The sequence below is a fragment of the Procambarus clarkii genome, chromosome 92, assembly GCF_040958095.1.
Source record: "Procambarus clarkii isolate CNS0578487 chromosome 92, FALCON_Pclarkii_2.0, whole genome shotgun sequence".
NCBI lineage: Eukaryota > Metazoa > Arthropoda > Malacostraca > Decapoda > Cambaridae > Procambarus > Procambarus clarkii.
Window position 1 is genome coordinate 14,483,243 of NC_091241.1, and position 23,192 is coordinate 14,506,434.

The 23,192-nt window shown below is 37.6% G+C and overlaps 3 protein-coding genes across 3 annotated transcripts in view; 2 read left to right on the plus strand and 1 right to left on the minus strand.

Moving 5' to 3' along the window:
- LOC123774939 (ATP-dependent RNA helicase Ddx1-like) overlaps positions 1 to 9,605 on the minus strand; it is a 40,209-nt gene extending 30,604 nt beyond the window's left edge. The window contains exons 1-6 of the mRNA XM_069319085.1: positions 9,569 to 9,605; positions 7,422 to 7,584; positions 5,378 to 5,559; positions 4,952 to 5,151; positions 3,160 to 3,229; positions 1,716 to 1,856 (exon numbers count right to left, since the gene is read on the minus strand). Of these exons, the coding sequence (XP_069175186.1) occupies positions 1,716 to 1,856; positions 3,160 to 3,229; positions 4,952 to 5,151; positions 5,378 to 5,559; positions 7,422 to 7,584; positions 9,569 to 9,605 (793 nt within the window). The remainder of the gene's footprint in view (positions 1 to 1,715; positions 1,857 to 3,159; positions 3,230 to 4,951; positions 5,152 to 5,377; positions 5,560 to 7,421; positions 7,585 to 9,568) is intronic.
- A 1,739-nt stretch (positions 9,606 to 11,344) lies between these two features.
- On the plus strand, positions 11,345 to 19,976 carry LOC123775017 (uncharacterized). Its single transcript, XM_045769751.2, has 4 exons — positions 11,345 to 11,458; positions 14,163 to 14,332; positions 16,077 to 16,249; positions 19,724 to 19,976. The coding sequence occupies exons 3-4, from the start codon at positions 16,082 to 16,084 to the stop codon at positions 19,904 to 19,906; spliced, it is 351 nt and encodes a 116-aa protein (XP_045625707.1). The 5' UTR covers positions 11,345 to 11,458; positions 14,163 to 14,332; positions 16,077 to 16,081; the 3' UTR covers positions 19,907 to 19,976.
- Positions 19,977 to 20,116: 140 nt separating this feature from the next.
- Positions 20,117 to 21,534, plus strand: PIG-M (Phosphatidylinositol glycan anchor biosynthesis class M). The gene is given in 4 exon segments (XM_045769750.2): positions 20,117 to 20,599; positions 20,601 to 20,780; positions 20,782 to 21,042; positions 21,044 to 21,534. Coding segments are annotated over 4 exon segments (1,242 nt in total). The 5' UTR covers positions 20,117 to 20,212; the 3' UTR covers positions 21,458 to 21,534.
- The last annotated feature ends 1,658 nt before the right edge of the window (positions 21,535 to 23,192 follow it).

Consider the following 23,192-nt stretch of genomic DNA (forward strand, 5'->3'; position numbering starts at 1 on the left):
GCTGGGAAGGAGGCAGGCTGGGAAGGAGGCAGGCTGGGAAGGAGGCAGGCTGGGAAGGAGGCAGGCTGGGAAGGAGGCAGGCTGGGAAGGAGGCAGGCTGGGAAGGAGGCAGGCTGGGAAGGAGGCAGGCTGGGAAGGAGGCAGGCTGGGAAGGAGGCAGGCTGGGAAGGAGGCAGGCTGGGAAGGAGGCAGGCTGGGAAGGAGGCAGGCTGGGAAGGAAGCAGGCCGGCAGGAAGCGATATACAGTATGGGTGTTGAAGTGAACCGTGAACCACGTGACCTTTGAGAGTGTGTGTGTGTGTGTATGGGTTTGGGGTGGGGGAGGTGTGTCGGGGGAGAGGGGGAGGTGTGTCGGTGGTGGGGGAGGGACCAGCTGACTCCGTAAGCCTAACCACACTCCACAGACCTGTGACTCAGATTTGTTTCTTAAATGTACAGTACATCATCGTATATTTTAGGCAGGATGTGCCTGCAGGCTGGCAGGAAACATCCAGAGGATGTTTGCCAGACGTCTTAATAATCAGTTAGGAACAATTAAGGACTTTTATAAAGCGGATCAGGACTTCACTTATTGATGAGTACAAACAAAACACGGTCGCATTTACGCCATGAACCTGACGATTTTTTTCCCTAGAGTTTTTTTTCATAAATTTTTCGGAAAAATTTCTTTTTACATTTCTAGTTTATTTTTTCCCCTCTATTTCTCGTATACGAACTTACATGTTAACCGACGGGTCTCGTCCCCAAGGGGTTCGGAAACCAAGTGGTGCTCTGTATATAAATAATAAAATAATACTAACAGCCCAATGCATCATTGCCCTTGAAAAACTATGGTAAAAGCATTCAAAATATGAATAAAATGTATTATGTTCAATGCGTGCTGTTACAACTTCATGTAAAATATGCAGGACTAAGCTGAATTTGGATCACTGGTTACTAGATTACCACGCCCGGAAAGGGAGCCGATTGGCCGAGCGGACAGCACGCTGGACTTGTGATCCCGTGGTCCCGGGTTCAATCCCGGGCGCCGGCGAGAAACAATGGGCAGTGTTTCTTTCACCCTATGCCCCTGTTACCTAGCAGTAAAATAGGTACCTGGGTGTTAGTCAGCTATCACGGGCTGCTTCCTGGGGGTGGAGGCCTGGTCGAGGACCGGGCCGTGTGGACACTAAAAAGCCCCGAAATCATCTCTAAGATAACCTACCAGAACTGATTAGTGGATCATATTAGTGTATGTAGATATACTGTACATAGAATGTGTATGCAATGCGATAATAGCAAAAACCAGCACAATTTATTGTTCATAGAATATAATACTGTGTGTGTATATTAGTGATACAAATGTGTATTTATATTCTGCATGTTTTATTATAGAAATTTCTTAAGTTAAACACTGTTGCAAAATATAGCTGCAAAATACCAGTGAATAAAATCAGTAACACTAAAATAATGTAAATGTATTTTTGGCAACTCATGTCACCCAGGGAACCTTTATGCCTGGTAATCTCATCCACCAATGTCTCCAAATTGTGCCCGAGATATTTCTTCTTTCGACCACAGCCAAAGTAAACTAAATGTTAATTATTATTTTTCAGTGATTATTTTAACATTAAAGAACTTTTTTTTCACACCATGGAGTTGTTACTAGTATAAGTAACAGGCACACAGTGTAGGGGTTTAATCTATTTAAAGATTTACAAATTCAAGCCACCTACCAATTTGATTAAAATAGCGCTCTAAATTGTCACAATCCAACTTAGTGCGGCAGAATATTAGTGCTTGATCCATTTTGTGTGTGTCAATAGCCTTAATGCAGTACTCTCCTTTCAGCAGCTTCACCGCCTCACTTAATGTCTCTGAAAGGAGAAAAAACAAAACAGCAATGAATGTAAAGAAATGCCTCTTTCCGGTAGATGTCCAGTGGCCCTCCTGAAGCTATCTCACCGAAATTGCTCCGTGCAAGTGGATCACACCAGTCACGGAATTTGTTTGGACATGATTCGATATTCAATAATGCTATACAGTATTCATAATCCTATATATTCATGATCATAATAAATTCAAGCTATTATTAATTAACACTTTCGCGCTAACCGGACTCACCGAGGAGTCCTGTTTCCCTAACCGCTCGCGCATAGTGGACATAAAGTTATGTCCTCTTTTAAAATATTTGTATAAAATTCAATTTTTATCCGATTTACTTTGGGTTTGTTTCAAACTGCGCGCCATGAGGCTCTCTTTCTCACCACTAGGCTGCATGGTACAATAAGTTCATGAAAGGTGTGGACCACTTCGATCAAATGGTATTATGTCCCAAACGGGTTGCAGGTGGGTGACTTTAGCCGTTTATACTGGTAATGCTTCCCCCATATCATGTATTATATGCATATGTCTGTTTAGGGAATTTTATTCCGATCAATGTACAACCAAAAATAACTGTGTGCAACAAGTATAAACTTGACAAACATAACAAAAGTAAAAACATTTTGTGTGTGTTTGACGCTCACTGATATGTTCCAGCGTTGTTTTATATTTGGCGCTATTCTATCTTACGCTTTGTTGATCTTTTTTACCTATGGGCTCATAGAACATTCTATTGCGTACACATTGACACAAAAATGAATGACGCACATAGAACATTAATGTCATGAGAGTGAAATAAGTATAAACTTTCAAAGCGCCGTGCGTCGTCCCGTCACCGATACCGGGTAACAATTTCACCACTTCCCACACTCTTGCGGGAGGGCCGCAATCATTATTCTACGCTTATATTCATATCACCGTGTTGGAAATTTCATTGCGAGTCCATTGATACCAAAATTAACGCTGTAGGACAAGTGTGGAGGTGATAACAATCCCAAGAGTAAAAACATTTTGTTGCTGTTGGGCGCTCACGGCGAGTCATCTTCGTAGTTATTTATTTGGTGCTGGTATCCCTATACGTTTCGTGACTTTTTTTACTGATGTTCTTCTAGAGAATTTTATTGCGAACACGTTGGTACCAAAATGAAATACGTAGCTCGAGAACTAAGGTAAGGAAAGTAAAAAGAGTATACACATTTTTGTTTTTACGCTTACGCAGCAAAAACGAACCGCGCACATACCGCTTTTTTTTTTACCATCGAAGGGGGTGCGAAAGTGTTAATTTGTATTACCAACTTTCTGCACTAAATTCTTGCATAATTATCTTTTCCAAATGGACTTCAATGCCTGTTCCTTCCACCCCCCCCTTCAAAAAAATAAAAATAAAATATTTACTCACTTTCATTACCATTTTGGAAACAATGGCTGTTTCCAGGATGGAGGTGTCAAACAGTTGGGTTTAACTTTACCAGTGTTCTCTTTGGCGTGTAACCATGTTTAATAAATGATATTCAATAGACCAAAATCAAGTCATTTTCCAACCCGTTCTCGCACTTCCTTAAGTCAATATTGACTTATTAAATACGTGCATATGTCACATACTAATTTATTGTGAATATTTTAGTTTACCTTGAAAAGCTTCATAGAAAACACCTACCTTACCTAACCTTCTTAGTATGTTAAGATAAGCATCTTATTGCTTCGTAATTACAAGTCATTTTCTGATATGCAGAGTGCAGCTGCATTTCCCTCAACTATGCCTCGATTCGTCTGACTTCATCAAATATTTGTACATCATCATCAATGGATGTGCTAGTCGATGCATTCAAATATGGTGCCGACTTTCCTGGCAGTTGTGTTGATTTCAAGGATTGAATTTGTTGGTTAATATGGAGAGTTTGGGGCAAATGCTGCCTGGAAGTTTTGTATGGAGAGGCTTGCAGCTATTATAACAGTTTACAATCTTAAATTTGTTTTCATGAAATTTGCTTATGTAAAGCAAGGGCTTACTGTATTATTATTATTATTATTATTACATGAAGATGAAAATTCACATGAAAAAATGCAATCTCTAGAACAAAAGGAGTTGCATATAAGTAAATAAGGTTGATTATGATATGACTACTTGTGAAAACTTCACTACAAAATCATACCTACCATAGTACCAGTTCTGAAGCAATTCTATGAATACCATTTTGAAAGATTAATGCAGAAAACTGGCCCTTAGGTTATGTTTTTGGGAAAATATGCACAAGATTTGATCCAAGAAGTCGCTAGAGAACTACACTGCCCCATTTAAATTTAAACTCTTTACACCATAGTAACTTGTGTAATATCAAGTTGATAGGTAATGGCATTAATAAGATATTCAGCCCATTCACCTTTTTTAATAGTACTTATAGGAAGGATGAGGATGATTATACATGTACATATGGGCCAATAGGCTTTCTGCAGTTACCTTCATTCTTATATACCGATGTACAACACAATTAGAAAGTAGAAATTGATATGTTTTCTATTTTCTAATAATATTTATGATAAATACTATTGAATTTTCACAAACCGAACACCATTTTCTACTTGTGCTGCAAAGACAAACTATCCTAACCTAACCTTCCTAGGACAAATCCGTTATTCAAGGCATAATATAGTATATATGCTCGCTATACTAGGCCTAGGAATATTTAAGTTTGTTTTTTAGCTAAATTTTTTATCTATAAAGTGAATAGTACAAAGTTCTACTATCTAATTGCTTATTATGTCAATGCCTTACAGCAAAAATTTGTACTATGGTGCACAGTCACAAAAAACCAGCGTTGAATGTAATGAAACGCCATTTTCTGGGTGAGACCCGGAGGCTCCCCGGAGCTTCCGGGGCTCCCCCCAGAAACTACTATCTAAACAGGATGGGTTGGATATGGAACAGAAACCATTTAAAAATATATAATATAATCCAGTAAAAGTCATAACTAGGTATTCACACTGGGAATACATTATAGTACAGTATTACCATTTCTACTGAACTATAAAATGTTCAGCAGCAGCTAAAAGAAATTGAAGGAACAAAGGTGCCAGCAATACTGCCTACCTGAGGAGTTGCCCACCCGACACGACACAACCCTTCATCCGACACAACGGCTTCATAGTAATATTTTCCCTTGCCAGTGACACCCTTGGTGCAACGGGCACCCTGCCATGTTTTAGGATCCTGTGACTGGCACCGCAAGCCATCAGGTGTCACAGCCATTCCTGCGTCACGGTCAAAGAAGCTCATCAACCAGAGAGGAGCTATTTTGCAAAAAGAAAAAAGAAAAGAATAATAACAGTATAATATTAGAGTAACAACATTTATAATAATACTATTTATATTAATACTATTTATATTAAAATTTATGTATAGTACTAGTATATGCATATTTATATTTATGTATACTAAAAGCATTTATAATAATAATTTTCAGATATCAAGTACAGTACTGCAATAAACAGGCACAAAAGAGCAATGGACACTTGCATATTTCTTTAGTAACTTTTGAAGTCTTGCCAAGCTGAATATCCTTAAGTGATTCCCAGACAATTTGTAGGATGGGAAGACAGAAAGCACCAGTCTTGCCACTGCCTGTTTCAGCTGCCATGAGCACATCCCCACCTCCCAAAATAAGTGGGACTGCCTCATTCTGGACATCCGTTGGCAACCTAAGAATGAATGTTACAATAGATAATGAGTTTACTATTTTGCAAGCTTTGGGCTAACATTTCCTGTGTCCACCTAGATGATTACAATCTTTTATACTTAATGATTTCTAAAATTACTAATTAATTAATGAATGTAATTAAATGTTTGTGTTAGTTCTAGATATACCTGAAGAGTCTATAATTTACCCTTAAAAATTTGCAAACATTTAAAATCCAAAAACTTATAATCCGGCTTGAATTATGACGAAAAGCGAATCAGACCAAAAATCATTCAGTTCAGTGAAGATGCGGTTGATCTACCAGCAACCTCCTGCTCAGAAATTAGCGAAGTAATGAGCAGAATAAAGTACCACACGACAGACTGGCGAGGAAATTACAAGCACATGCAATAAATAGTAGAATACTGTACTAGGACGAATAAAACATTGGTTAAAACACAGTTAAGGGTCATCCTTAATAGATATGATTTCAACTGGAGAAATCTTGAGTACACTGTACTGCAGGGTTCCATATTGGGGCCAACCCTTTTTGTCAAATACATCTATGACAAATGAGAATACAGTATTACAAACCACATTATCAAATTTGCACATGACCAAGATCTATGGTGAAGTGGGAAGTAAAAATTATAATTGAATTAAATGGAGAAAAGAAAAAGATTAAATGAAATCCAAAAGTGGTTGGAAGACTGTCAAATACTTTTTAATATTGAAAAATGCAAGACTTGCATGCGAGGCATAATGCACATCACAACTACAAAATCAACATTATTTTGCAGCAGATTGATGAAGAAAATGACAGAGTCAGAGCCCACTGATCATTGAAAGTTGCACAAGTGGGAACTCCAGTATTAAACTTCTCCAAGTTTTGTGCCAGAAGATGTACACATTGCTACCGACAGATTGAGCTGCATAGACTACTGTACACTACACAAGTTTGGTTACATAGCGGGTACAGGAAGACTTGCAAAATTTATACCCAAGTACCATGTTCACAAGCATGCAAAAAGACGATTAGTGAAAGTCAGCATGTACCTGGTGCACAGAATGCAAAAGTTACCATGTGTACTACTGTATTGAGTGCTTCAATGAATTTACTCATGAAGTACTGAGAGAGTATTATGGTGTAAGTACATTGTACATTGTCTCACATTATTTCAGAGTATGTCAGACAGTAAATATTAGTGAAAATTTAACATGTAATATTGACCATTTTTTTGTGGACATATTAGTGACACTTATTATCATTATTAAAACATTACACATGTTCTACTGTGTACACGAAAACATAAATAATAGTATTATTCGATAAAAATCACAAGAAAAGTATCTGTGGCAACTCGCGGGTCTTGAATCACCCAAGAGATCAGCTTCGAGTCACTCCTGCACATGTGCTCAACATCTTGTGATGACATTGTGACAAATTAGATTTTGTAATTGTTTTTCCATTTACATGATCAGGGAGGCAATTTTAACAACATTAAAAAAAATTGGGTATAATTTTTGTTGTGCACCATGAAGTATCATATTAAACAGCTGCACAGTACATGGGCTCATTTCTTAGACAAGTATGTATAATACAAGTATGTTTAGGGCAAGTATTCACAAATGAAAACATTAAAACAAAGTTAATATTGCAACCATACTAGTTTTCCATGCAATACAATTTACTTTAAATCTCTCTATAGTATTTACAGGGAATATACAGTGCATAATCATATCATACCATACCCAATGAAGAGCAAATAAAACTACTAGTCCATTTCAATTATTATTTACCAACTATATTTACTCCAGTACAGTATTTGAAACACTTTATTGAGTACAGCGTTACATAATGTACAAGAGAATCAGCAAACTTACATCCAATCCATCTCTTCTACAGCCTTAGCTATTTCTGGGAGTACACCCAGTACACCCAGGGAGTAAAAACTGAGACAGGTCAAATAACAGATAGTGATGAAGAGATGAGTGGTATTTTTAATAAATATTTTGTATCTGTATTTACTAAAGAGGAACTTAACAATATGCCTTCAGCCGAACAAGTCTATGTGGGTGGGGACGAGGACAGGTTGACGAGTTTAGCAGTTACCAGGGAGGATGATCTTAAACAAATAGTAAAACTCAAACCAAACAAATCCCCAGGGCCGGATGAAGTGTTTGCTAGGGTGCTTAAAGAATGCAAAGAGGAGCTTTGTGACCCACTGTCAACCATATTTAATAAATCAATAGAGTCAGGCAGAGTGCCAGAGTTTTGGAAAGTTGCTAATGTGATACCAGTTTTTAAGAAAGGAGATAGATCACTTGCGTCTAACTATCGACCAATTAGCCTAACGTCTATTGTGGGAAAGTTACTCGAATCTATAATAGCAAATAAAATTCGTCTTCATCTTGAAAAACATAAATTAATAATTGAGTCGCAACATGGTTTTATAAATGGCCGTTCATGTTTAACAAATTTGTTATCTTTTTATTCTAGCATTGTTGAGGCAGTTGATAGTGGTAAGGATTGCGATGTTGTATACCTTGACTTTAGCAAAGCTTTTGATACAGTGCCACATGAAAGACTGATTAAAAAAATAGAGTCTCATGGTATTGGGGGTGCTATATTAAGCTGGATTAGGGCATGGCTATACCAAAGGAAACAGAGAGTTAGTATAAATGGAATCAAATCAGAGTGGGAAAATGTTGTAAGTGGAGTGCCTCAAGGCTCTGTCCTGGGACCTCTGTTGTTTATAATATATATAAATGATTTAGATTCAGGTTTGAGTAGCAACATTTGCAAATTTGCCGATGATACGAAAATCGGTAGGGAAATTAATTCGGAGGAGGACTCACTATCACTTCAAGTTGATCTAGATAGGGTTTTGAAATGGTCAAAGGATTGGCAGATGCAGTTTAATGCTGATAAATGTAAAGTTCTGAGGTTAGGTAATGATGATAGAGTTACAAGATACGAGCTAGATGGTGTTGTGATTGCGAAGTCGGATTGCGAAAGGGATCTGGGAGTTATGATTAGTAAGAATTTAAAACAAAAGGATCAATGCATAAATGTTCGTAATAAGGCAAATCGGACACTTGGATTTATTAATCGCAGCGTTAGTAACAAAACACCTGGTGTGGTTCTCAAGCTATATCTTGCTCTAGTTAGGCCCCATTTAGATTATGCAGTTCAGTTTTGGTCGCCATATTATAGAATGGATATAAATTCACTTGAACGTGTCCAGCGTAGGATGACTAAGTTAATTCCCCAAATTAGAAATCTTTCATATGAAGAAAGATTAACAAAGCTTAAGTTGCATTCACTGGAAAGGCGAAGAGTTAGGGGTGACATGATAGAGGTTTACAAGTGGATGAATGGACATAACCGGGGGGATATTAATAGGGTATTAAAAGTATCAACACAGGACAGAACACGAAACAATGGATATAAATTGGATAAGTTTAGATTTAGGAAAGACTTGGGTAAATACTGGTTCAGTAACAGGGTTGTTGATTTGTGGAACCAATTGCCGCGTAACATTGTGGAGGTGGGGTCCCTCGATTGTTTCAAGCACGGGTTGGACAAGTATATGAGTGGGATTGGGTGGTTATAGAATAGGAGCTGCCTCGTATGGGCCAATAGGCCTTCTGCAGTTACCTTTGTTCTTATGTTCTTATGTTCACCCATTTCTGAAAAATGAATATTATATAAATTTCATAAGCCAAAGTAATTGGTTAGTAACAAAACTTTTAATTATCTTGTTTTAGACTTATGAGGAGGGGGCAGCATTAGCCCAGAAGAAAAAATGCAAAACTATTGTATTGTTCTAGCAGGTTATAGGTATAAAAAAAATAAAACCACTACAATATTCCATTCATTGCATCATTCAAACTATGTAAATATAAAAAAAGACATGCACTCATCTCTCACTCTAAGCAGTATCCAACTGCTTTTTAAGACCTGTATACAGTGCTATCTCATGAATTGTCCACCATAATTAAATACTGTACATGCACTCCATCCTTACAAACTGCTTCCACCCAGCCACTATTTCCATAACCCATTTGCTATTCACACTCATTTCCTGCTTCCTCACTAAGTTTGCCCCACTATCATCTTGGTCCTATTCTCCTATCCTGTCAGGGCTCCTGACAGCTGGGTGGACAGCGCTTCCGATTCGTAGTCCTCAGGCTCCGGGTTCTATCCCCGGTGGAGATGGACACAAATGGGAAAAATGTTTCTTTCACCCTGATGCCCCTGTTACCTAGCAGTAAATAGGTACCTGGGAGTTAGACAGCTGCTACGGGCTGCTTCCTGGGGGTGTGTAACAAAAAGGAGGCCTGGTCGAGGACCGGGCCGCGGGGATGATAAGCCCCGAAATCATCTCAAGATGACCTCAAGATATCCCAACATCTCAAGACCTCAAATTCACACCAACACACACTTGCTTATCTATTATCTACTACTGTATTTATTTTTTTACTTGCTACTATTATCCATTCATTCAACACGCCCAAACCCACCTCGGTACATACTCTGGGATCCTTTGCTCCATCAGCTTTTCCATATTTTTTTTTTTTTTGAGAAATATACAAGAGTTGTTACATTCTTGTACAGCCACTAGTACGAGTAGTGTTTCGGGCAGGTCCCGAACCTTAATGGAATCTGACCCATATATCAATCAGGTCAACCCATGTGTTGCGTTTCCAAAAGGGTCGCCCATGTTAGAATCTGTGAACGCCCTAGTAATATTGTTGAAAACATCTTGATAACTTATTAAACCAAAGGTCTTTTTATGTCAGAAGAACGGCAGAAACTGGATCTATATATGAAAACTCTTTCAGGACAAAATTTAAAGTAAAACTAAAGATATTTGTAGTTGTATAAAAGTTGCATTTTTCATCGGTCGTAGAGCCGGAAATCCGCAATATTCATCTCAGAACAATGCTTATTTCACGCAGAATCGTTAATAAACGTAAGATTTTTACACGTCTCAAGAAAGATAGAAACATAAATTTACTTTAATCTAGTTTTACTTTAAATTTTGTCCTGAAAGAGTTTTCATATATAGATCCAGTTTCTGCCGTTCTTCTGACATAAAAATACCTTTAGTTTAATAAGTTATTAAGATGTTTTCAACAATATTACTAGGGCGTTCACCGATTCCAACATGGGCGACCCTTTTGGAAACGCATGGAAACGCAACACTTGGGTTGACCCGATTGACAGACTGGTTATATTCCAACAGGGTCTGAGACATATATATATATAAACTGGCTGCCTGTCCGCTGACATAACGAATGAATTAATATTTGTTATTTTTCGGTATTTTGGCTAACATTTACAATCCTGTCCCCGTGGCTCAGTGGTAAAACACTCGCCCGGCGCATCGCGAGGGCTTTGGCCTGGGTTCGTATCCTGGCCGGGAGGATTGACTGGGCACCAATCGTTAACTGTAGCCTCTGTTCACCCAGCAGTGATTGGGTACGCTGGTTGTTAAACTATTTGGCGGGTCGTATTCCAGCGGAAAATTAGAATTAAGGAGCAATAATACCTACACATACCTAATAATACGCATAAAATAGGCTTTACAAATATGTAAGAACTCTTGTAAGAACAAGAATTTGACCCGAGGGTCACCAACACTAGTGGCCTCGATCAGGACAGGAAGCCGGCAGCTTGTCACATGTCCCCCCCCCCCCATTTACCCAGATATAAATATTATTATTATTATTATTATTATTATTATTATTATTATTATTATTATTATTATTATTATTATTTATTATTAGTTATTGTTATTATTGTTGTTGTTATTAGTTATGGGTGCGGGTGAGTGTGGAGGCGGGTGAGAGGCGGGTGATGAAGGGCGACCCTTGCCAGAAGCAAGCCTGTGCCATCCAGCACTGCTTGAAGGGTGAGTGTGTCATCCAGCAGGTGTTGTGGGGGTGTATAATGGAGGAGTGTATAGTGTGTGTGGTGGAGGGAGGCAGCCATCAGCAGCCAGCCAGCCGGCTTGTGCCTCACTAACTCCCTCTAGTCCTCACTTAAATACTATAATTGTACTCATACAACATATTGTATGCTTGTTGTATATACATTATACACGTATCTGACGTTATCTTGGTTGCTCTACGGGCATGTTAGCTTGGTGAGGTGAGCTCACTCTGGTAAAGAGATATGAACCGGGGTATGTTATTTATTTATTTATATTCAAGAAGGTACATTAGGTTTGTGAGGATACATAGCATGGTATTTACATTCTTGTAAAAGCACTATTATGGCTTTATCAGACGCTTCATGTTGGTGAAACACTTGTGGTTATAGTGGGATACAAGTCACAACCTACACAAGGTTATTCACAACATTTTAGCACCCACCAACCCAGCCTAGGCCAGTATTACCCAACACAGCCTATCCTAGGCTATGCTAGCTTACCCTGGTGATGTATACAGTTTTGATCATTGGTAAATGAGCATTGTTGTGTTGATTTAGGGGCGACAACGATCGTGGGATCGGATGCGCCCAAAATGAGCATTGTTGCCCAACCTAGCATAAACCAAACTAAACTAACTGTGCTTAATCTAGGCTAATAGGTCCTACCTGATGATTTGTATAGCTTTGACAGTCGGAAAAATGAACCTTGTCGAACCATCTTATTATTTGACCATGCTCTTATTAGGAATGTCACCTTCAATAAAAGAAAAGTTACCGTGGTATTTTCTGGCCTAGCACCCTTATAGGCCTGTATCCAAATAAAAAGGAACTTGATAGATCTGAAGAACTTGTAGCAGGACAAGGGGGAGAAAAATATCGGGAAAGTGCCAAGCCATTATGACTAGAACTTAGAAGGGATCAGAATAATCATTTGATCAGGATACGAATGATGTTCAGTTGTATGGATGGTCGTGCATAAGCTTTATTGACTCTGTGGAGGCAAGGATGGTGGTTGAGCTGCTTTTATTACTGTTGAGAGGCGCCTTACTTTTATAGCTCCTTACTTGGTTGCCCAAGTAAGGGCAAGAATTTAGTTTTAATTAAGTCCGGAATGAAGATGTCTCTTTTGTCTAGAGTTTGACACTGATGCTCATTTCTCCTCTTTATATTCTTAAGTACAATGATTAAATTAAATACAAGCTTGTGTGATTGTTCAGGTTGTGTACTCGATAAAAAACTTTACTGTATTGACAAACTCTGTGAATGGATATAATTGCTAAAATTTGAAATTTGACTATTACTGTATTACCTAATAAAAAGATAAACCTTGTTATTATACTGTACATATAAAGTTATTAATTTTGAAGAATTTGATATCACACCCAAAAATATTTAAGTAAAATAAGAAGTTTTAGACCATTTCGGATAAAGTATTTTTAGTGTCATCTATATTTATTAATGTACCCACTTAAATAATTAAATGAAAATAATATGTAAAAATTAAGGGTCAAATCTCTCCAAATTTAAGAAGCTGATATCAATATCAGAATAAAATAAATATGAAGTTTTTATTAGTATAATTGTCCGTATTCACTACAGTATTCCATATTTTGAACTGCTATTTAGAGGGGTATGGTCATTTCGAACATGAGATGATTCAACGAAACTTGTTTTCTGTTTGACCGTGTATATTGCTATGCTAGGGTGCATTAGCTTAAGTTCGACTGTATTTCACTTTGTTGGGTTAGGTTAGGTTGAGGTAGGCTTCAAAATCGGCTGGCGCATTGTCTTGTGTATGATGTGACTTGTATCCTATTAGGAAAGAAGAAACACTTTTTCTTATATATTTTTAGTACTGTAGTGAATACACAAAAGGTTAACTGGCAAAGAACAGCACACTAGATATCTGTAACTATGATAAAAGTATGAATTAAAATACAGTACAGTGAACATGCATGTAAGATTGAAAGAGTTGGAGCTTAAACAGGAACAAAATTTAGCGTTGTGTGTTCCATCTTCAACCAGGGAGGGCGGGAATTATTGAGGGAAAATGCCAAGCCATTACAACTGTATAGCACTGGGAAGGGGTCAGGATAAGGGTTTCGGATGGGACGGGGGGAAAAGAATGGTACCCAACCACTTGGACGGTAGGGGATTGAATGACGATCTGCATGAAACGAGACCGTCGCTCTACCGTCCAGCTCCAAGTGGTTGGGCATCTTCAGCCAGGATAGGGATGGTTTAGTACACTTCCTGATGTGTCTATTGCATCATGGCAAAGGTCAGATGTTGCTCTAGGGGATCCTAGAAAGCCTGAGTATGGGCTTCCTGTTAATGGTAGGCTAAATACTCTGCTGTATCATACTAAGTAAATGATACATTATTCCTAATATGGACATATAGACTGTACACTATCAATATACTGTATAACAAAGAATAATAGGAAGTACAGTATCTTAATAATTATTACATACTATACTTAGTGATACTGTACATTATATAAGTACTGTACAGTACTTTCTAAATCCACGTGTAGCATGTACTAACATATATTGAGCATACAGTATTGTACTGTATGTACATAAACATTACTGTACATTTCAATATACAGTCAGCCTAAACATAAAAAATAACTGAATGGTTATATAACATTAATTAAGCTGTTGTAATATTGCTATCCATAGTTTATAACTACAAAGAAGCTGCTTGTCAAGCACAAATAGCCGCACTGCAAGAGTGTTGCAAGAAGTGGGGCAAGGAGTCCGGCTGCTGTGCCGGCGTGAAACTAAATAATCAAAGTACCAACGAGAACAACAACAAGACACCTGACTTTACTCCTGGTTCTGATGCCTAAGTAAGCTATCAGTTTAAATGCTTTCTGTTTTGTATAATATATCTATGCCTTCCTCCAAAATGACAATACAAAAGAGTGACTGGGAAACATTATAGAAAATATAGTTTTGCGTAGATGTTGCATTTCATATCTTGTGCTAATGACAATTGTAAAGTAAAAATTGACAAGAAAATTAGAACCACCTTTTTGGGCTGAGCCAAATGTGTTCTGATTCCAACCTAACATCTTTTTCCTAATATAATCAGTACAGTATTTGCACAATGTTAGGCCTAAATAGATGTGTTCTATTTAAATAATAGAGGTGTTCATAATTTCTTCATATCACATTCTTAAATCTGTAAAATTGTAAAATATTGACTTGGCTAACTGTATGTCTCAGGACTATATTTGAACATGTCCTCTATTTGTTACATGTACTAAACTGTATATAAATGTTGATACAGTTTGGGTATTTCTATTTATCACAAGGTTATGCACATTGTATGGCAGCTGTGCTTACTCTGTCTTATAAGGTATTTTTGGAAGGTGTATTTTATTGCTTTTGCCTTATACATCTTCTGACAAAATTTCTTGGCATGTCTTAAAAAAACACATTTTCATATTGATTTGAAACTGAAAATACAGGGACACCTCCAAACTCCAGATCATATCAGTCTGAACCCATACGAATTTGTGTTTTATTTGGATTTTCCTAAGATATAGGAAAATTTTAGGAAATGAACCTAAAAAATGAACTAGTAGGTCCATCACCTGTATATGTAAATATTGACTACACTCATTAATAAGTCGTATGTATTTTGTTGAGGCTAGTGTGACTGATTTTTGTTTTTTTATTAGGTCAAAATATATAGTAGAACATATAGGTCATCTTACAGAATTATAAGGAATGTAGACACCCAACCCACACATCTAAAGATAAAGGGATGGATAGTGTTCTGGTCCATCTTGGAGTGGAAAATCAATATTTTCAGTATTTTAATTTTCTGCCTAAAAAAGTGTGATTTGAGTAATAAAAGTGAAGAAGTAAAAGGCATTGCCTGATTTCAGTTGGTGCATTTTAAGTGGTTCTCTTTTACATGTATTTATCTGCATGTAGTAGTAGTAGGCATCCATCAGTCTCCGGAGACGATGGAGTTGCGCACTGGCGTCGGCCTGGTCTGGAGTGGCCTCACCAGGGCACAAAGCCAGGGTAGGTTGATTCGGGGGAGAAGTTGTTGTACTGCATGTACTGATGTAGTAACAAATCTGAATACAAAAATGTTAATGAGAGAAATGATTTAAGGCTCTTGGACCAGAATTATTGCAGTATAGTACTTATAATTAACAGTGTCAGGTGTTTCGGTAAGCATCCTCGATGGTGCTTGTGACAGCTGGGTATAAAATATTACCAAGAACTAAACTAGAGGCTGCTTTCCGAGCCAGTGGCAAAGGTTTAGTTGTGTGTGGCGATCAGAGAGAAGATGAACAGCTGCTGCAGGAAGTAAGTCTCTGAAGACTATTATGAGAGCCCTTGAAAAGTTGTATAACAATGTACTGAAAGTGAGCAGTTCTCTGACAAACTTTATTATAAACACACAAATTAATATTAGTGGCTGTCCTCCCCCCCCCCCCATTGAGATTATGTATATACTTTACTGTTATAGACATTGGTGGCCAGTTACTGGCATCATTACTTTTATTATTGTATATTTCCTAATTTAAAAATGTGTGAAAATCAATAATACAGTTCATTTGATATTTACAGAAGGAATGTCTAAACCAGGCAGTCCTCAAATCAGGGCACCAAAACCTGTATTTCCTGGAAACTACCGGTCAGGTCCAGCAGGCCCGGTATTCCAAGATGTTCAAAAATACAAATTAAACCAAAGTGGAAGGCCAGATTCCAGACTAGATGGGTTGTCATCAGGTACCCATCAGGTAAGTGGGATGTGGCAGGGACTCTTTTAGGGTAAGGGTGTGCCATTTGTATAAATAATCTATCATCACTTTCCCACAACAAAGTTTAGAGTACGTTGACCAAACCACACACTAGAAGGTGAAAGGACGACGACGTTTCGGTCCATCCTGGACCATTCTCAAGTCGATTGTGACTTGAGTACCGTACTTCCTCTTGAGTTGTCATTCAACAAATTTCAACTAGTCACTCTCAAACTAATTAATTCTAACATTTTTTTCTTATCACTTCTTGTGCACTGAGTTTAAACTATTCTAAATTCTTTACACACTCATAAGGATATAGGAAATTGCAAGTGTAGTATTGGCCCTTGTGAAGTAGCTATTGTTTATACCCAACACACCGTGCAGGTACATGTATAATGTAAGCTTGAAATGTTGCAGCAACCCCATGAATATTGTATTAACAAAGTGAGGTGAGCACACTGCCCATTAATATTCGGTGCAATTGGCTTTATATTCCCTGCATATGCACGTGTGTGATTTAGCTGTGAACCCATCGGCCCGTTATTTCTTCCCTTTAATGCTAAGACATGTTTCTCTTTTTTATATATATATAATGTAGATAGATAGAATGTAATGGATTCAAATTAACACAAATTTAGATTTAAAAATTATATAAACATTAGCTTGGCGATTGCACAAAAGATTCAATTTACACCCAGTGGATAAAATTGCTGAAAGTAAAGTAAATATTGACATGACTGGTTTCAGTGTTATGAGAAGAATGCTTGATAAAATAATTATAATAAATACCCCGTTTACAATTTTCCCGTGATGTGGCAGCAACAGCTCATAGGAAAGAAGGGAAATAATAAGTGTGCAAGTCTGCAGGATACAATATGATCATAGTTAATTTTAGAAATGAAGCGTGTTTAATAAATAAAAAAGGTTAAATGGCATTGATTTTAAAAAAGGGGGCCCCTAACCCTTAATTAGTACCCAATTACTTTAACAATAATTGCGGAGAAGGTACATCAGACTGTGATATAAATTAAGTTTATCATCATCTTGGCATATTTGAATAAGAGACCCACCACACAAATTCGCCATCATTACAGTTAAGCTTAATTGAAGTAGATTGATGTAGAGATCAATGTGATCATTCTGTTGCAAGGTTGCAGACAGTTCCATGTAAGAGGTTGAGGCACACAGCATTAGAGGTGAAAAACTAAATTGGATTAGGACTTAGTTCATAAGTAAGAAGAGAATTAACAAAAATATGGTTAAAGTAAGTTGGAAGATGGTAAAGAGTAGATTACCTGGGTTTGTCATGGTACCTTTTTACGTAGTACATTTTGATTCGTTCTTGATTCGTAATTAGAATTAGGAAATGGTTGAACATGTTTTCTAATCACTTAATGCCATGTTCACCTAGCAATAAATAGGTACCCAGCACTTAGCTTGTGGGGTTGCAGTCTTGGGAGGGTCATGCATTCTTGACTATTTAAGGAATGATTAACATTCCTTAAATAGTCAAAAGTGCATGGAGGTTGCATTCCATTGAGACAGAGAAGATCTATCTTGAGGTCATCTTAAGATGATTTCGGGGCCTAGCGTCCCCGCGGCCCGGTTCTCGACCAGGCCTCCTTTTTGCTACACATCCCCAGGAAGCAGCCTGTAACAGCTGTCTAACTCCCAGGTACTGCTTACTAGTTACTGCTAGGTAACAGGGGCATCAGGGTGAAAGAAACTTTTTGCCCATTTGTCTCCACCTCTACCGGGGATCGAACCCGGAACATCAGGACTACGAATCCGAAGCATTGTCCACTCAGCTGTCAGGCGCCTGGTAGATGTGGTAGAAATGCATAAATAAATAAAGGACACTTCACAAAAAGTATATGAATGAACTGAAAGTATCAAATACAAATACATTCCCGGGTTTGAGAGCCTCAGTACTGAGTGAGCAACCAAGGCTGGCGCGCACTGCATGAGCTAACAGCACTGCTGTTCAACTTGTGGCCACAGCATCGCCTAAAAATGTCAAAATATAAATGTACCTGCTATTATTTAACGATAATAGTATTACAAAAGACCCCTGACTGATAAAAATAAACACAATTCTGATAATAGCAGGATTGTGGTGATAATTAATGCTGTGCATAGTATGGTGGGAGGAGTAAACTTGGTGAAGGAGGGAAGGTGGTGGCGTTTGCTGGCTGGTGTGTGGTGGCCACTGCTTGTTATTTTGACTCACCATACCAACTTAGTGGCTCATTATGGCGAACACAAATGTAGATACCTGTATATAACGTGCATATATAATGTAATAACAGCAAAAGGAGTATGTTGGGAGAAGCCATTTTAGTGAGAGAGGTAGTGTCGTCTGCATGACTTGTCATGCTGTGTAGGGTGGTCACTGTTTTTTGGGCACCATACCAGCTTAGTTGTACAGTTATGGTGAATAAAACATGTAGATATTTATATATATAATGTGTGTGTGTGTATATAGTGTAATAACACCACAAACAGTATGGTTGAGGGAGGAATGTTAGTACGTCTGGCCTTGAACAAGCGAGTGAGGGAGTGTCAGCTGACTCTGTGTGACGACCTCTGCCTGTTATTGTCTGGACTCACCATACCAGCTTAGTGGTAATATACAGTTATTACGATGTGTACATCATAGAAACTACGATGTGTACATCATAGAAACTACGATGTGTACATCATAGTTTCATAAGAGGTATAGGTTTCCGACCCTACTGTCTTGAAGACGAACTAGAGGCCTTGCCTTTCTCTGAGACAAGCGACAAACAATGAGAAATTGGAGCACATGGTATGATCACTATGTGCTCCTTGACCTCAGGGAATGGGCAAGGCCCTTGTATCTGGCAGAAAGTGTTTGAGGTGCCTTGCCAGGCAGGCCAAGCATGGGAATGTCTGTCCAGTAATGATCAGAGGAAATCATTAGGAAGATGCAGAGGTGTGGGCTAATAAGAGGCATTTTATTACATTCAGCATTCCTATTTGTATCTGTTTCACATAAAATTGCCACAATAAGATCTTTTTGCAGTAAAGTGTAGGCAGCATGTTTGTAATACATTACAGTACAAATACTGTACTGAACTGTACCTTGTTTCATGCATCAGTGTGGGTAGTAACGTCCCATTTATCTCTTGCTGAGTGACAGGAGTAAAGCTTTGAGTTGTCAGGCTACACGAACCTTTTATTACAGAAATTGTTTTTGCTTACATTACTTCTGCCCCATCCACTTGGATGGGTTTGTATGGTAATGGTCTCAGCTTCTTGCAAGTCAGCATTTGGTACCAATGTTCCTTGTGGTTAGGCTCAGTTTCCTCAGTGTGTCCTCTTATCTCAGTTGTTATACCCTCTTTCAAGTTTCAAGTGCTATACTATTCATATTTTATAAGCATTTGCTCCTCATAATTATCTAACCTTATTTCCATATAAGTAATGTTGGATTATTCTTGGTTACAGGCACAAAAATTAAGGAAGATTGGTCGTTTTCAGCGTTGGACGCAGCTCAACCCATATAAATTCCATTTTACTGCAGTAGGCTTAGGGCTTTTACTGTTTTTCAACAAGCCCATATATGACTTTTTCCTGAATGAAGGAAAAGAAGGACCTCGAGTAAAAGGAGAACGAGGGTATAGAGGTTGAAATATAAGACCTCAATAATGGAATCTGTGAGAAAATCACAAGGTCGTCTTCAAATGTACCCTAAGCTAGTTGCCGAGTGTAGGTCTACTGCAGTAGAATATGCTCGCTGTGTAGCACTGAAGGAAAATGTTCTTAAAGGTGATTGTGCTGCAGAATTTTCATTGTTCAAGAAATGCATCATGGAAGCTGCTAGAAAGATGAAAACAAAAATCTGAAGTATTTTCTCAAAGTTGGTGATTTTGGTGCTTATTTGTACACATTTTGTCCTGAGAAAGTTCATTTACTGTTTATTGGTACGAAGTGGTTATGACAATGGGTCTAGGTACAAGAGGTTCTCGATTTGGGTCAGCAGAGGTAATTCAGATTCATCTCTTCCTTGGGTTTATTATTAGACTATTATTTATTGCATATGGTGAGCATCGTGATAAAACAAACACACTCAAGTACACAGATGTTGATTACCATGTTTTTACTGATGCTTCACGTGAAATAGTTGCAGGAAGGTCTCCTTTTGATCGACACACCTACCGGTACACCCCGTTCCTTGCTTGGGTGCTCTTGCCTAATGTATATATTCATTTTGCCTTTGGGAAATTGCTTTTCTCAGTTTTAGATTGCATTGCTTCAAGACTAATCTATGAGTTACTTATTCGGGGTGGACAAAGCAAATTAACTGCTCTAAAAGTGTTGCTTCATATGGTTATACAACCCACTAGTAATTGGGGTGTCCACACGAGGAAGTGCAGAAGCCATTATGGCAGTTTTGGTATTGCTTACACTCTATATGATGAGAATAAGGTTCACCTTTCTTGCTGGAATTTTCCTAGGAATGTCGGTTCATGTCAAACTATATCCAGTCATCTATTGCCTTCCACTTGTACTTATCATTAACCAGTGACTTACATCAGCATCATGTCTGGAGTAAATTTATGCCAACTTCTTCAAAAATTCAACTAGTGGTAGGTTCAATGGTTTCATTTTGTGGTCTGACAGGATTAGCATTTGCAATGTATGGAGAACAGTATGTTGAGGAAGCCTTCTTGTATCATCTCTCCCGCACAGACACCAGGCACAATTTTTCAATTTATTTTTTTCTCTTGTACATTGGTGCAGATTTTCATATTCCAGGGCTAAATGTTGCCTACTTTTGGACCTCAAATGATGCTGATACTTGCACTTGGATATAAATTCAGTAGTCATACAGATGTTTATTTTGGAATGTTTACACAGACTGTAGTATTTGTTACCTTTAATAAAGTAGTAACATCACAATATTTCTTATGGTATCTTCTTCTGTTGCCACTAATAGTACCCCATCTGACGGTAACCTGGCAAAAAGCAGCACTTCTCACAGTGTTGTGGGTATTGGCTCAATTGGCGTGGCTTGTTCCAGCCTATTTACTAGAGTTTCATGCTGTAAATGCCTTTGTACCCATATGGTTGGAGGGTATTTCTTTTTTCTGCTGTAATGTAGGGGTGCTAATGGCACTGATCTCAAGCTACACAATAGTCCCGTCCAACGACCACCATAGTTCTCGTAAAAATCGATAACCCATTAAAGGTGTTTTCAAGATGTTTGGTTAAAAGCTTCTGTAGCATTTGAGATGGAGCACAAATATGTAAAGCAGTCCTTATGTTTAGCCTTTGGTACATTAGAACTAATAGTTGGTGGAACTGGTACACAAAACCTTGCAAGGAACTTTAATAATCATTTAATTATTTGGACATGGCATTACAACTAAGATATTGATCAAGACATTTGGCTCTTCATAAGTTCTATGACTACAAGCTAGTGGCAACTGCTCCTGTTTAATGCCCATTGTGATGTATAATACCATTCATTGGTGTTATTGTTCTTGACTGATAAGGAAGTTTACATAATGTACAGTTTGTATGAGAAAAATAGTTTATACAAGGTTATTTATGCATTGTCCTACATTGGATAAGGAAAGATCTGCAAAGTGTACAGAATAATGTAATAATGGCTTATGGAGTCATTTCATTAGTAAGTCACTGGTACAGTATTGAATTTAACTATTGTATTTATGTTAATGTCGAGCTCTGTGAATTAATTTTTTTTTAGTTTAAAGAGCTCAATTTCAATTATTTGGCAGAATGGAAAATATATATTAAGGTCATCTTGAAATATTTGATGTAATTCAGTTTGAGAATTACTGACCTCAGTTGGTCTAGAAGTGGATCAGATTCATGTTTTGGTTTCCTTTTTTTAAGTTTGCAGATGATGCTTGATGTAGATTATTATAATCTTGGCTAGACTAGTGGTTGAACTTGCTCAAGATTATATAGACTATTAGTAAATCACTTTGCATTATGAATTTGATTATAATTGTATATGTAATATATATTATATAAATATATATATATATATATATATATATATATATATATATATATATATATATATATATATATATATATATATATATATATATATATAATATACTGTACTATTTTGTGAGATAATCATTAAGGCATTAATACACACAGAGCTTATCAAAAGAAAATAATTTTATATACTGTATGTATGTACGTATGCATGTATAATTACTTTATTAATATACTTGTTAATATATTAATTATATTAATAATATATTAACAAGTATTAATATATTTTCGTATATTAATACATCTTCAGAAGGAATGAATGGCATTCATTCCTTCTGAAGATGTATTAATATACGAAAGTACTTAAGGAAATTCCTGTTTCAATTCTTCCTCCATGGTCTGACACTGTCACACATACACACACACACACACCCAGAGTTACGAAGGGATGGGGTATGAGGAGCGCCTGAGGGAACTATGCCTTACGACACTAGAAAGAAGAAGGGAGAGGGGGGGACATAATAGGAACGTATAAAATACTCAGGGGGATTGACAGAGTGGACATAGACGAAATGTTCACATGGAATAGTAACAGAACGAGGGGACATGGGTGGAAGCTGGAAACTCAGATGAGTCACAGGGATGTTAGGAAGTTTTCTTTTAGCGTGAGAGTAGTGGGAAAATGGAATGCACTTAAGGAACAGGCTTGTGGAAGCGAATACTATTCATAATTTTAAAACTAGGTATGATAGGGAAATAGGACCATAGTCATTGCTGTAAACAACAGATGCTTCGAAAGGTGGGATCCAAGAGTCAATGCTCGATCCTGCAGACACAATTAGATGAGCACACACACACACACACACACATATATTTTTAATATATACAGTATGTATATATTAAAGTTTTTTATAAGCTATGCATGTATTAATGCCTTAAT